Source organism: Nesoenas mayeri (genome assembly GCF_963082525.1).
Source record: "Nesoenas mayeri genome assembly, chromosome: 1".
Taxonomy (NCBI): domain Eukaryota; kingdom Metazoa; phylum Chordata; class Aves; order Columbiformes; family Columbidae; genus Nesoenas; species Nesoenas mayeri.
The window spans coordinates 182,807,234-182,822,409 of NC_137541.1; the positions used below are offsets into that span (position 1 = coordinate 182,807,234).

General features: G+C 41.3%; 1 protein-coding gene across 1 annotated transcript in view; it reads right to left on the bottom strand.

Annotated features, from left to right (window-relative positions):
• The window catches only part of LCP1 (lymphocyte cytosolic protein 1), a 30,538-nt gene extending 15,676 nt beyond the window's left edge, over positions 1-14,862 (bottom strand). The window contains exons 1-4 of the mRNA XM_080358528.1: positions 14,686-14,862; positions 3,982-4,072; positions 2,034-2,185; positions 1,152-1,281 (exon numbers count right to left, since the gene is read on the bottom strand). Of these exons, the coding sequence (XP_080214654.1) occupies positions 1,152-1,281; positions 2,034-2,185; positions 3,982-4,048 (349 nt within the window). The 5' untranslated portion in view covers positions 4,049-4,072; positions 14,686-14,862. The remainder of the gene's footprint in view (positions 1-1,151; positions 1,282-2,033; positions 2,186-3,981; positions 4,073-14,685) is intronic.
• Positions 14,863-15,176: the final 314 nt, after the last annotated feature.

Below are 15,176 nucleotides of genomic sequence, written 5' to 3' on the forward strand. Positions count from 1 at the left end.
TAATTTGTGCTTGCACCGCAATTTGAATGCATTGTTGTATCACTCTGCTAAATCAAAATCCCACGTAACTTCAAATACGTTGAAATAAGTGAATTGTGTATTTTACATTACAGCCTCCACATGTGGAATATCTAGAAGATCCTGGCCAGGGTGTGTTGGACACTGACAAAGAGTATTCAGAGGGTAATGGGGCAACATTCCCTGTAGTCCAACAGGGCTGTAACGTAGCTATCCTGTACCAGCAGCAGCTCACACCATCCCCAGTAGCTCAGGGAAGGTGTCCTCTGTGCTCAAGAGGGTGGAGACCTTGGAAGCATCCTCCACTCTCCCTTCCCTGGCAAGAGTCAGTTCCCTATCCCTGCCCCTGGAGAAGACAGCTAAGGGTGGGACCTCCTTCCTGTGCAGATGCTTCAGTGCAGACTGTGCCCAGGAAGAAGCAGAAACAGCTCTGGCTGCCCCAAACCTTCAGCTTGGAGAAACAGGCTGGGAGAAGAGCCTTGGTGGGGTCGTGCCCTCTTTAGAAAAATGTCAGGAAACATTTGGTTACAGGTGAGTTTGGAGAGACTGCCAACACTGAGGAACCTGTGTCTTGCCTCACCATTGAGCAGGGACAGCATTGGGCCAGTCTTTGTGCTGCTGCAGCCATGCCGGGAGGCTGTTCTCCAGCAGAGCTGCAGTGCTGCTATGGCAAGGCAAGCTGCGCCCCTGCAGCTTCCCCCTGTAGCCACAGCTCTGTCCACCCCAGAAAACCAGCTCACACTGTTTTTGACAAAGAGCCTTTTCAGGTGCTTTGTCACCTTCTCAACTCTTTGCCCTGCACCAGCCTTGCCTGAACAGCTGCAGAAGCTCACCGAGGCCAGAGCACCTGGGTTTGCACCAAGATAAGGTGTAGATCAGCGGTGACAAACTCATTTTCATCGGGGCCCACATCAGAGTCACGGTTGCCTTCAAAGGGCCAAATGTAATTTTACGACGGTATATATGTAGGAGTAGTTACATTTATACAGTCCTAAAATTATATTTGGCCCTTTGAAGGTAACCAGGAGGCCGATGTGGCCCCTGGTGAAAATGAGTTTGACACCCCTGGTGTAGATGATCTCCAAGGGCACACTTGTTCCTGTTTACTATCAGTGTAGGACAGCTGTACCTACCTGAGTATGAGTGTTGTGTGCCGGCACTTGACTGCTCGGATGTCCCACCGATGGCACAGATCCCTTCCTTTTTGTTGATTTGTTTTCGGAATGACTTAGCAACATCATCACTCTTCAGATTTTGGAAAATCTTTCAAGCACAAGAGACAATTTTAAAATTTCAGAGAATCAAACCGAGTTAAAACAGTGATGTCTTGGACCAGGAGATGTGTCCTCTCTGCTTCATACACATGGAAGCACAGCTTGAGTATTATTCAGTGCGTTTCTGTGTAAAACCTGTGTATCTGCGGTGGCAGAGCAGGATCATACACAGCTTTTATGTTTTCAAAGCAGTGAACAAAGATCACCTAAGTAACAGAAGCATACATGGTACCAAACCATGGAGCTAAGATGTGCAGGAGGAGAGCCTTTAACAGTTTCAGTTTGAAGAAAATATGAGTAAAAATCTGTTTCTCCATCCCAAGGGAAATTCCACTATTTTAGCATTTGCTTTTGTCCCAGTTCAGGCTAGAAAAAGAAGCAGCTTTTTAGTAGAAAAAATGTCCCATAAAGTTTTCAGTTTCAATCTGCTGGAATTTTTCATAACCATCTAGCCAGAACACAATATTTTTGCAACTTGTGACTGAAATACTTCATCCTGCTGCATCAACCAAACAGGAAGATATTAAGTCTGTTCAATACGCAGCTGCGTTCATGTAACTTGTCTCATTTAATTGCAAGATTTCTAGTTCAGTTACCTCCTGCTCTCATCTTTTCCAGTGAGGGGACTCCTCAGGTTGACTAGTTGCCCATGAGACCCTGTGCTTGTGCCTCTGCTGTGCCCTGGGGACCACCCTGAATAACCCACCTGGCACCTTACTTACTAAAAAAATAATATCTTACTGAAATAAAATCATCAAAACTGATCCTGCCATCCCCCGTGGTGGTCAAATTCTGAATGAGTTCTCTGGCTTTATATCCTGGGAGAGGGAGATTGGCTGCCTTCAACACGTCTGTTAAATCGCTGGCGTGGATGAAGCCATTCCCACCAATATCTGCAAAGATTAAAGCAAACATTTAGATTCAACATTAGCCTAATAAAATTTTATGCACACAAAGGCTGTTGTTTTTATTGTACCTGGGGAAGGGTACGTTATATGTAAAGATTTGATATCTTGAAATCTAGAAATCTAATAATTTCAACCACCGCAGTGTCATTCATACCCAATAAAAAAATCACAATCACTATTTAACAAACCAAAGCTCATACAGATGAATTTATTTGTTTTAGAAACAGGGTAATATTTTAACAAAGCTAGGTTTAGATGGATATTGTATTTCAAAGGTTTACATGTAGACAAGCATGTGAGTGATTTATAGAGGGAGTATCCTGTCTACAGAACAGCTACAGAAAATGGACTTGATGCAATACAGAGTTACATGTTACATGTGCATGTATTCATATGTATAACTAGTGATTTTGGCCCATTTTCTGCATCAAAAGTCATGAGTTTAGAGGCTTGGAGCTGCATATGGTCATTCTCAAAATAACAACTTGGTGTATCTCCGCAATGATGCTAACATGGATAATCCTGCTGACCTTGTTACAAGATCCAGGGTAGGAATTTATGAGAAGGTCACCAACAAAGGTTAAATGGTCCTTTCTTCTCCACCAGTTTGTGCAAATCCCCACAAATAAAAAAGGAAACAGAATCTATTGTGTGAAGAGTTTCTGTTAAAACACTATTGTTATGTACATAGTTATATATACATCTATATGGTTATATATGTATATTTAGGTTTTATATACCTATATTTGTATTTTATATATCTGTGTGTTTCTTGTTTTGCAGGCTCTTTTTCTCCAGCCCAGTGCCTAAGGTGATTTCAAAGAAGCATATTGCAGATTTCCTGCATGAGGAGTTGCAATGTGAGTCACCTGTTGCATACTGCAAAAAGGCACTCAGTTCTCAGCACCAGTAGCACAGATTCATACAGATTGCATAAAGCATCCTATCCATTTGTGAAATCATACAACAGAAGGATCTGGACTCAGAGAGGGAAATGTCTGGGAGAGGAACCAGAGCATTTGCCTTGTCAGTGCATTGGGTGTATGGGGCACACACAGTGACCAGATATTTAGGATTGCCAGCCTGGAAGACTGTGTGCTCAGAAATCAAACATCTATCACCTGAAGCAGCAAGGACAACTGGTTAACACATAATCCAGCGAGGCTGACAAATCTAATAGAAGATAAGTGAGATGTGAGAAGCATAAGGACCTTTACTTAGAATCTGGATAGACAGTGATGGGTCTGCATGACTTTAAAGGAGATAAATCAGATGAGATCTTTAAAGCCTTTGAAAGGAAACACATAGTTTAAAAACATAAGGAGCTTGAAAGGTCATAGTAAAGGGATTACAAATTTTGTAGCCGTTTGCGTATTTGTCCTCTCCAGATTCTCCCCCCCCGCAGAGGGTATACTCAATTTACCTTAGAATAAAAACTTTTTGTCTTCAAAATAATTTGTCAGGAATAAGCAATATTCTTTGGAAAATACTTGAGAGTATTTCCAACATGGTTTTCTGTACAGCTTTTGAGGCTGTTTCATAAACCCTGCTGCTCATTGCCCCACCATCTCTCTCCAGTAAGAAGACATGGCTCTGCAGCGTGCTGATGGGGTTTCATCCAGGAGGCCTGCGGTGGCAGGAAAAGGACCTTCTGTGGTTTCTGTGACACAGCAGATCAGTGCTGGAGTAATCTCCATTTCCTCACAGCTGGTCGGTACATGAGAAAAGAGCTCGCTACGGCTTCACACTTCTGCAGCATCTTTCCTGTTTGCTGTACTCACCAACTTTGCCAAAAGCCTCTCGTAGCTCTGCCATCTCCTCCTCTGAGAAGTGTGCTGTCGACGCCATTTCTTATTTCTCTGAGGGGCAGGTCTGCAAGGAGAAAGCACTTGTTTTTATTCCGTGTCTTTTTGGGTTTGTAATCATGATAAAAAAGAGGGGTTTTCACTGGGGATTGACAGCATGACTCGGAGTTGTGAAGCAGCTCTCCATGGCTGAAAACCCAGTTTGTCTGCAACTCAGAATGAAGGGAAGGGGTAAAATTCTAAGTATGTGAAAGAAAATCAACATCACTCCCGTTGTTTTGCCAAGCCCTGCTCAAAATCCTACAAGTTTTATTTATACAAATTTAATTGGAATTATGCCCTACCTCTGCTAACTTCTGTTTCTCATGGAGAAAGCAGACAAAATTGTTCTGGTTCTTGTTTTATTCCCCCTTTGGAAACATAATTCACACTGTGCTTCTTCAGCAGTGCTGGCAGAGAAGCAGCAGCCCTGTCTGCTCCAGGCGCTCTGGGGTGGAGCCGGAGTCCCGGGTGATATTTGTACCCCTATCTTTGGGTACCTAATGAAGAAGCTGGTCACCCTTATGGAGTGGATGGATGGAGAGAAGTTCCTTCACAAGGTGTTCAGAACATCAGGTCAGGCTTACAGAGCACTAATTATTTTTCTGGCTACGGGGAGAGTTTAGGGATTTTGCCCCCAAAAGGTACCTAAGTTAGTGCTTGAGGTTGGAGGGCATTTTAGGAATGGGTGGCCAGAAAGAATTTTTCTGCCTTTCCTCCCATCAAAGATATAGAACAGGAGGAAGGATCAGACTTTTCCATTCTAGACACCTTTCTTAATAATCAGAAAGGGAAAATTTACTTGTTTTTCACATCATTTAATACACTGCCAGAAGATGCACATTATACCCTTCTGCTTTATCAGGCATCTACTGTCCCTTACATCTATTGATAAGGAAACTGTCCAGGAGAGAGACTATCTATTATTCTATATTTGTGAGAATGACTCTAGTGTCCTATGTCTCTTTAAGTATTAATTAACCAAACAACTATTTAAACAGAATAGAATGGAAACCTGAGTTGATCCTGGAAAGTGGTTGCTGTAGCTACAGTGTTCAAATGAAGAAAAAAAAAAAAAAATCAGAAGTACCTTATTCCCAGCCTGAAACCAACATTGCATCCTGGAAGCTTGGATTGCAAACTTTATACAAAGATAGACAGGGATACTTTTTTGAAATACAGCTTTGCTATAGCCCTCTAAAAAGACACGGAGTTCTGTACAGCCTATCTGGGCTTCAGATTTAATGCTCTCCTGAACTTGTGCATTGATTCCTTGTATGTCTGAGAACCAGTATGAATATGGCTTTGAAACAGCCCAAAGGCAACCTCATATACGTGGCTTTTTGCCTGCTGTTTCCCTGTAGTATCATGCATCCTTTATCTGCCTCATCACTGTGATTTGAAGGTAAGGACAGCTTCCAGAGAAAAATCTGTTCATTTACTCAATCCAACCTTCACAAGTAGAGAAATGCAGGATAATCCATAATGCAGTCGCTCTTGGGGTGCAAGAACCTATATGCAGTTTTCAGCACAATGGAGCTGGTGGTTGCTACCGAAACACTAATATAAGTGATTCGAGCCATCATGTGTTCGAGGGCTACCTGTAAAAATCCCTATGATCCACTAGCAATGTGGGTTAGGTATACTAGGGTAATATTAAATCCATAGTCTTCCTTCTTCATCCTGATATCTTTCCTGCCTCTGATTCCTCACTAACAATCTTTTTCTGTCACACGCTGCATGTCTTTGCAACATATGGATTCCCTAAAATGCATGTGAACACATGAAAATCTTAAACTATCAGCAAGAAAATCCATATTCCACTGCAAGATCACCCCTTCCAGTCCAGTCACCTGATGAAGCAATATAATTTGTGACAGAACTTTTAACAGCATTAAGACTGTTCTAGATCCTAACAGATAGGAAACACTATGGGGTGTTGCCTGTAACATTACTTTGGCAAAAAGTTTTATAACCTTGAGAAAAAATTATCACCAACATGAAATGGACTTTTCTTGACTGCATAAGAAGTTGTGTAACTAACTGATCTGTTAAAGACAGAATCCTATTCATAGTGCATATGTTTACACGTGTGGGCACTTGTATTAATAATACATAATAGAATTAAGGGCTTTACCCTTCTGACTTCTTTTTTAGGTAATATTATCCACTCTGTTGCAAAGGTGGCTACACTTAGCCAAGAAATCAGATGAATCTCTGCACTGAGTGCAAGAACTAGTCCTCGATCACCCAAGGAGTAGTTGTACTGGAGTTATGAAGGTGTCATCACTGCCTGTTCCAATATGCCATACCAGCAAGATAATCGCTTTATGGCCATTGCCTCTACATAGTTTCAGGGTTACCTCTAGTCCCAGTTTTGGCAAGGGATTGCAATAAAGGCAGGGAAAGAGTTGAAAGTCTTCATCATGGGCCTTCAAGGCTCACCTGCAGCCAGAAGACCTCTGAGAAGTGCATGAAAGCTTGCAAACTTACATTCAATTAATAAAAATCAGAACTTTCACATTAAAGGTTTCAGAGTTATTGGCAATTAAAAATGCTGTCATTTTAAAAAACTGAATAGTAAAAACAAAACATAGGGAAATTGAGAGAGTAAAAGTCCAAAGTTTTAGCAACACGCAGCAAAAAGGAACAAATCCACTTTCAAAAAGTTACTTTTCAGTACATAATTGCTTATTTTGCTTAGATCATTAAAGGTAAATTATGATACCTAGGCACACAGAAATGTAAAATGGTTCTGGACAATGGTGGGGGAGGTCAGGTCCTATATTTTCCTTCTGATTTTATAAGATACCATGTTTCCTCAAACATAAGACTGTCCTGGTTTTGTCAGAAACAAATTTCTCTTTTAGTGAATTTGCCTGTCAGCTAAAGCCTTCTTATTAGCTGCATTTTCCTGGAGAACCAGATATGTGTTTTGGTAAACATAGCAATGGAATGCAAAGTTATTGATAAGCATGGATGCACCTCTACTGAGAGGGGCAACGAGAAACAGGTGACCAAGAAACTGACCAACGGTGTATAACATTCCATTCACGTGAATACTTCATATAAAAGTGGGAGATCACGAGGATCTCATCCCTTTTTCCTTCTTTTCCTTCTGCTTATGGCCGACATTAGGAGAGGACCTTGCTAGTCGTCCCTGCAAACTGAGACCTAGTGACAGACTGAATCCAGCTCCGGTTGGCTGCAGAGTCCAATCCAGGATTTCAGGTGCCGGCTCTGCAGTTGCTGAGACTTTCAAGATTGGTTTTGTATATTTTGTATTATTTTCTCTATTCTTATGAGTAGCATTAGTAAAACATTTTTAATTTTTCCAACTCTCTTCTCTCTGTCCTTCTTTCCCTCCCGATCGCCTCTCCTGAGTGGGAAGGGGGGAGAGGGAGGGGCAAAAGGGGGAAGTGGGGGGAGGAGAGGGGGTTAACAATACATCTCCCACGGTTTTATTGTCATCCCACACTCAAAACCCTCGACAAACACCTACTCCAAAAATAAGCCCTAGCATTATTTTTTTCAGGATTTTTGAGGATGCTCAAAATATAAGCCCTACTCCAAAAATAAGCCCTAGTTATAGTTCATTTTAAAAGTCAATTTAAATAGTGTCCAGGCAGCTATACATGTAAAAAAGTAATAAGTTTTGGAGCAAAAAGTAATATAAGACCCTGTCTTATTTTCAAGGAAACAGGGTAGTAGTAGAGTCATTTGCTTCTAGGGGAAAAATACTTCCAGCACTTCATCGTCCTCAATACAACCCGAAAATACCTTGGGCATCCCACCAAGGGGGCATCCAGCAACCCTGGGTGAATAGTTCAGTTACTGATAATCCACAAGGCATTGTAAGAATACAGTGCACCAGTCTGCTCCGAACCATTTTCAAAATCAGTATGACAAGACAGATGCAGAGAAAAAAACGCAGAGGATGGTAATATAGCAAACGAGAAAACGTGGAGATGGGCAATATGAACAAGTTGAAACAGCTTCTTTGAAGGGAATAGCTGTTGAGGAGCTGAGCGAGGAGCAAAAGGAAATTCAGCTGGTAGAATCAGGCTTTGAGCACAGAGATGTACAGCAAGAAGAGGAAAGCTGGATAGGCATGGCAAGAGGGAGTGGGGTTTGAGAAGACACAAATGCAAACAGCTTAGCTATCAGCACAAATGAGATTTTGAAGGTCCATAGTAGCTGGGAGGAGGATCTTGAACTTGGTGTGATTGAAGGTCAGTGAAATAACTGAAGTTTCCTAGGAAGAGCGAGATGAAAGTCAGCACATGCTCGGATGTGGAAGCAAGACACTGAGGAGGGAAAGAGAGCTCTACAGGTCAGAGCAAGAAACATGGTGGAACTGCCAACTAGAAAGAAATGGAAGGTAATACAAATTCAGAAGTAAAATAAAACACTCCTTGAGACAGACTGAGCTTCAGATGGCATCATGACATCCGGATTACACATTGCCTGGAAGTGACACTTCTTTCTTGTTTGCCAAACAGCAGAAACCTGCTATTGCAAAAGCAAAAATAAAGTTGTGCAAATGCACTCCTTCCTCCCCAGAAGACAGCTGAGTTAAAAGTTAACGTGAAAAATGGAAAATGGTCTCACCTAAGCTGCTGAGTATTGTAACAAACTGATATCAAAAGAGCCTCTATGAAGCACTCTCTTTCCTGATGTCATTTCCAAACCAGTACATTACAGACATGCCATAAAGCCTCCTTTTATTTGACCTTATCCTCAGGAGAACCTACTATCACTCTGATGTCTTAAGAAGTCTAAGAACATACTATTTTCAGCCTGGAATATAAAGGAAGAACTAAAATAATCTCAAATCTGAACATTACTGCTAAATTGAAACACAGCGATATTGATGTTCTTTCATCTCTTTCCATTTTGAAGCCATAGTCTGAGAAGCTCCCCGGTTATGTATTACTTGGCAAAGTGTACACACACTGTGCAATATAAATAATAAATGGCAAAGCCATTAAAACCTAAAAGTTTCCAAGGCTTGTATTAAATGGTTATCTTGTTTCATATTTTCCTCCACTTCTCTGGTGTTTAAGCTTTATTGCAAGTAAGGCATGAAAACCTTGAAGATGTGAAATCACACTTAACAGCTAGACTTTAAGTTGTACCTTTCCTCAAAGCAGAAAAGCATATTTCATAGGGAAATGCTACATTTCAAAACCACATATTTAAGTTGGCAGGAACAACTTAACTGTGAATTTGGAACTAAGAAAGTTGAATAAATTACTAATATTTACTCACTTTCTACCATCAGAGCTTAATTTTGTTAATGCACTAGTACTTTGTTAATAATACAATAACCTAGCTGTTGGAGAGTGATCAGATAAAGATTTGTACCTATGTTCTCTGTCATATATAAATTTCTCTATTTCTTCTGCTTTCTTTGCTTCAAACTTGTTTATTTTTTCTGAAAGCGATGAAACAAGAGGCACTCGCTGTTGCAAAACACAGCTGTTAGAATTGCCTGGGGCAATGTAAGTCTGTGTCCCACTCCACAGACAAAATTCTGCCTTTTACTTTGGCAGAGCTCACAGCTCCAGTTTCTTTTCTTTTTCTTGTCTCATCCTCAAATTCAATTTCCAAATGTCTGGCTTTCCATAAGGGTTGGGGAGTATTTCCCCAGCTCTCTCTTGTGTTACCCTTTCCTTCCTGGCTGATATCAAAGGGGCACCACCATCAGTCCTCCTCCAACACACAGCCCACCACGAGCAGGCAGGAATAAGAGAAGAAGCCTCAGAACTGTGTGGAAACTCTTGTGATAGTGTCTTGCGGACCAGAAAAATATAAGGGAAAAGGGAGTATCTTGAGCATATTCAATCTTTGTCCCATACTTCTTGCACCTTTGGTGCCCTCCTCATTCCTGGTCACTTGCTATAACATCCCTGATAGGATATTGCTTCTCAGAAATATTTCTCTCTACCCTTCTCTCATAAGGTCCCATACATAAGTCCATATACCCATACACATCTCTGTTCAAATTGTGTGTCTCAGTCATCTGACTTTCTGCAGTGTGGAAGGGCTGAGGAGGAGGCAAGGAAAAGATTTTTTAGTTGGGCTCTGCTAAATATTTTACTTCTGGAGACAAGTTTTTTTCATTTTCGTTCTCACCAAGTGGTGAGAAAAAGAGAAATGATGCATCAGATGGCATGTCGAAAGAAGAATCAATGGTATAACCACAATAGTATGGCCCAGAAGTTCCTCAATTTTAAAGTTTCATCTTGTGCTCATTTGCAAAAAACTTCAACTAAAATGCAACAGGCAAAGCCATCTTGTTGGCAGTCAGCCTCACATATTTCTGACACAATCCAGAAGAGTTTATATCCCAAATAAGCTTCATATTCTCAGCATACTTGCTATTATCATGCTTCTTTCTCACATAATTATTATTATTGGTTGTGATTCCTACAGTTGTGATCAAAATAATGCACTTGAATCTTTGCACGAGCAGGGGGATCCATAGTGTACCCACAGCAATGCAGGATAGTACCATTAACCCTAAATTTCCCCAGCCTACTGATGGTTTGGAGCAGTGATAATTCACAGAGGTGGCTCTAGGTATCCAGCCATCTTAGACAAATAAACAATCCCATCCATGTCCTTTATTCTTGTTTGGCATCACAGCTTCCAGACAGATCGCATGGATATTTTTTTGTAATAGGCTTTTTTCTGCTAATGATGTAAGATAAGAACTAGAATCCATATATCTCTTCCTTGCTGGTGAGTTGTTCAGCTAGCCAGCTACTCAACATCAGTAAATGCCATCAGATTTTGAACTATGTGTCAGTTATATGCACGTCTTACACAACAACTTTGAAAATCGTTGAAGAAGCATAAAGAATTGCAGCATCTTTGACGAGGTGAGGAGGGTCATAAAAAAAGTTTGATTTTCAAGCTGTACACTTAGTGGTATGACTATTTCCCTATTAAAATAGCTAAAGATACACACAAGAGCTTTTTCTAATTTCTTCGAAGATGCTGAGTTAAATATTAAACCCAAAAGTAGATAGAAACAAACTTGGCTCTATTAGCAACGTGTAATTTGGATATTACAGTGCCTTCAGTCCGTGTGGGATCTTGCTGTTTAAATCAGCACATAAAATACAGAGAGGAGTCTTTCTGAAGTTATGGCAAATAGTTCCTCCCTGGTATGTGATAAAGATTCGCAGTGTAGCCCCCAACAAATGACATTCTTTGCCTCAACGGCATTTTTGAAGATTGGTGCCTGCAACAGCAAAATCTCACCGTGTATGCAGGCACTGAAATTGCTAAGCTGTTGCACTTCACATATTTTATTTTGTATACAATTCGAAGAAACACAGATAAAAGACATTTATTGCTGTTCAGAAAGCAACATGGTGATGCCCATTAGTTATTTTCTTAATGTTCTGTTTTATAAAGGACCTTATTTGTCAACGCGATGCTTGAGTCCTAAATCAAATATGAGTCAGCAGGGCTTAGGAAGGGAAAATCCACAGAGCTTGTAGAGAAATTGAGATCTCTTTCCAATATAGCACTCGGTGGCAGGGAGTGCTAGTCCTTCAAGGAAATTAAGACATTGAAGAAGCAGAGCTGCGAACCCATAAAAACTCTCCTTATGTGTCTTTTATCTGTCAGATACAACCTACCAGGGAGACAGTATATATGTGCATATTATTCTTCAAAGTCTAGATTTTTTCTTTTTAAGAAAAAAATAATCCAATACACCACGTTTTTTGTTGCATCACTTGTATTTTCTATCCCTTTACCAAGATAAATTAGCTAGCTTTTAAGTAAACACATTTTTCCATAGAAAAAGGAACATTTGGATTCTCAAATGCTTTAGAGTGATTTTTTTATTTTATTTTGTTTTGTTTTTTTTTTCCAAATCAAGCCACATTAACAAACATCTTCAGTCATTCAGCAATGTCCTATTTGGCAAGGAAAGCCCTGCCCCACACAGTTCCATCTTTGCTAACTAAGGTGGGGGAAGAGGAGAACATCAAACTGTGGAGCAGATGGATAAAAGCCTCTCTTCCTATTCCTGTAAGGAAGTCATCATGCTGCAGCCCAATGGCAGAAGGTCAGGTCACAAAGCACTGACTCAGTCCCAAATGTCCTGTGAAAGCTGAGTGTCTGATACAAGAAAAGGAGAACATGGCCTGTGTTTATAGCTTGCTAGCAGGAAAACAGTTCCTCCGTGCATGGAAAATATTAAAAACACGCTCTAGCTATAAAAAGGAGGTAGTTAGAAATATGTATTTGTGTTTGAATGATTCCACCTGGATTTATGAATCTGTTGTTGTTGCTCCCATGCTGGGAGCTGTATTCTGTCCTCAATTTTGCAGGACTTCTCTCTGCTTTTGTCAGGATTCACAGGGGCTTAGCAATTCCCTGGGTGATCAGGCCCTTCCATCAGCCAAACCAGACAAGAAAACAGACAGTAGATCTGAACATCACCTTCTTTATGAACTGTCCTGCTGCTTGGGACCCCCTCCTGCAGTGGTATCATCCTGGGAGCTGTAGAGTCTTTGAGTGCAATGAGGAACCAAAGCAGGAGCTGGAGCAGCAGGAGGCACCATCCTCATAGTGTGGTCCCTGAGACCCCACTGCCAGGCACCCCTCAGGACAGCACACCGCTCTCTATGATTATTTGATGATTCTATGATTCTATAATTCTCCTCCTCACAGGCACTGCCTCTATGTCCCAGACACCTGGGGGTGGTGATATATTTTCCACCCTAGAGCTTTCCCCTTTGATAATTTCAAAGATGCAGAGAGAGATCAGTGCAGAGCCCCCCACTCCATCTTGCAGCACAGCTGGTTTCAGCATCCTAAATGTTGTTTCAGGTTTTTTTATAAATATTTTTCTTTTTGAGAAATATTTTACATTTTGTATCAGCATTTCACTGTAGTCTGCTGTTTTGCATGAAAGTGCTATGAGTACAAAAATCAGCTACGTTTCTGAATGCACTGTACTCTCCTGACCTCCCCCATCTCCTTCCTTCCCCTTTACTCAACTTCTTTCTAAAGTTCTTTCACACATTAGAAAAAAACATATGGCGACAACTTTACTGTAGGATTTCTATCAAGATAGCTCTGCTCCATGCTCCACAGCTGTATTTTAAGCTGTTTATGACTGAAATCAGAAGGAAACAGGTATGTTCTGTGAGCAGAGAGAGCGAAGCAACACCACTAGACTTGTTTAAGTATAATGAGTTTCATATAGGATCTCAATCATTTTATAACCATAACAGTACTCAGCCCAAACCCTTGATTTCAACTGAGGAAGGAGACTCAAAACCAGTAACTTTTTGACTTATTATGTGAGCACTGTCTTCATCTTCTGGGCTAAGTAAATCTGTACTTCATGGTCAGGATTGAAGCATAAATCCCCATTCTTGTTAGTAGTAGGGAGGCAGGTACTTCCCAGCCTCTCCTGGCTTTAGCAGCCCTCATCAATGGACTTTCCCACCACAGATGGGGTTTCCACATCTCCTGCCCACTCAGAAGAGTTTTTCCAGCCCCAGCCCTGGCCCCCTGTGGACTCTCTGGCCTCATCTTTGGGAGGCAAACTGCTCCTGCGTGACAAGCAAGAGGGGAGGAAGGTGACACATGCTGAGGTTTCCCTACATGAGAGGTTTCGGGGCGTGATCTACTTCTATCAAGATAATCAAACAGCCATCTGCTGAGCAACCATCTGCACTTCTGGTGGCACAATCTCGCCTGCCATTTGCTAGAGATCATCTTCACTTGGTATCTGCAGCAGTGAGGGGTCAACTGGCCACTGGTGTCTGTGACCTCGGCCACACTAACAGAGACCTGAGATCCCATTTGCTTGAAAAGTCAAGTTGCTCACAGGCTTAAGAGTCAGTTGTACAGTGTTCAAACCAAATGCACATGCTGAGGAAACCACTGTCTGACAAAAAGAGCAAGTCTACTGCTCTTACAGAGCAAATAGTTAAGCCCAAAGGCTCCTGTTCACAATACTACAGCCTAAAATGTCTGTAGATGTTTGCAAGTCACAGCTCATCTACAGCCTGTACTGAAATCCCAAGGAAAACGGGACAAACACGAGCAGCATCACCAGTCAAGATCTTAAAAGGCAAATACAATGTTAAGACGACCCCATATCATTTTTAAAGCTGAAGTCCTTATTACAGTCAGGCTCCACCATAAATCTGTTTTATTTATTCTCTGGAGAGTAAAATCACATTTATAAAAGTCTAGTATGAATGTTCTAACAGTCAGCAGAGTATATTGTAAACATATATAAGGGCCAAAATACATTAGCTTTATGAATCAGTGTTTTTCAGCACTGGAATTACAATTACCTTCTTACAGGGATCCACTCTGTAATCTAGATAATGGCTTCTTACTTTATCACACCCTGCCAAACTAATGCAAAGTCAAAGACTACCACTTTACTCAGTCAAAGACCACTCTGCCCAATTAAATCCATCAAATACTTTCCTGAAGGTCAGAAGAAATGCTGTGCACAAGAGAAATGGAACATGCTTCATGCTAATACAGAACCTACGCTGCTTTTTCATGGCGACCACAATTTCCTGTGCAGTTAAACTGCTCGTATGCGCGATGAGGCTTGCTAAAAAACAGCAGGTGCTGTCATCTTACCTCCCAAGCTCAAGCGATGGGTCCAAACTGCTGAAGCAACTGCTCGACAAGCTGCAAATCCAACAGAAAGGGAGAACTTCTTAAAAAAAACCCAAACTTTTTGTAGGTTGGGGAACTGTGAAGTAGTATGTCGAAACAGGTTGCAGCGTGACCAGGAAAATCTTCCCTTTCTGCAGAACAAGTAGGCAAGCCCAAGACTGTGAGCCCAAGACTGAGCCCAGAGGAGGAAGTGACTGGTGACAAAAACGTCACAGTGAAATAGATTTTGTCTTTATAAGGAAATTTAGCATTCTGTGGTCTCCCTCTTCACCTCGTTACTCCTACAACAGGTCCACTGGTGTGCACCACTTCCTCTAGGTTTTACTCCTCTTCGGTTCCATTCTCTCTCACTAAGCACATGCACACACAAAACACCTTCTGTCTTTGGCAACTAAAAGCAGACACATTTTAGACTTGCAAAACAGCAAGGTCTGCAGTCCTACCCCATGCTC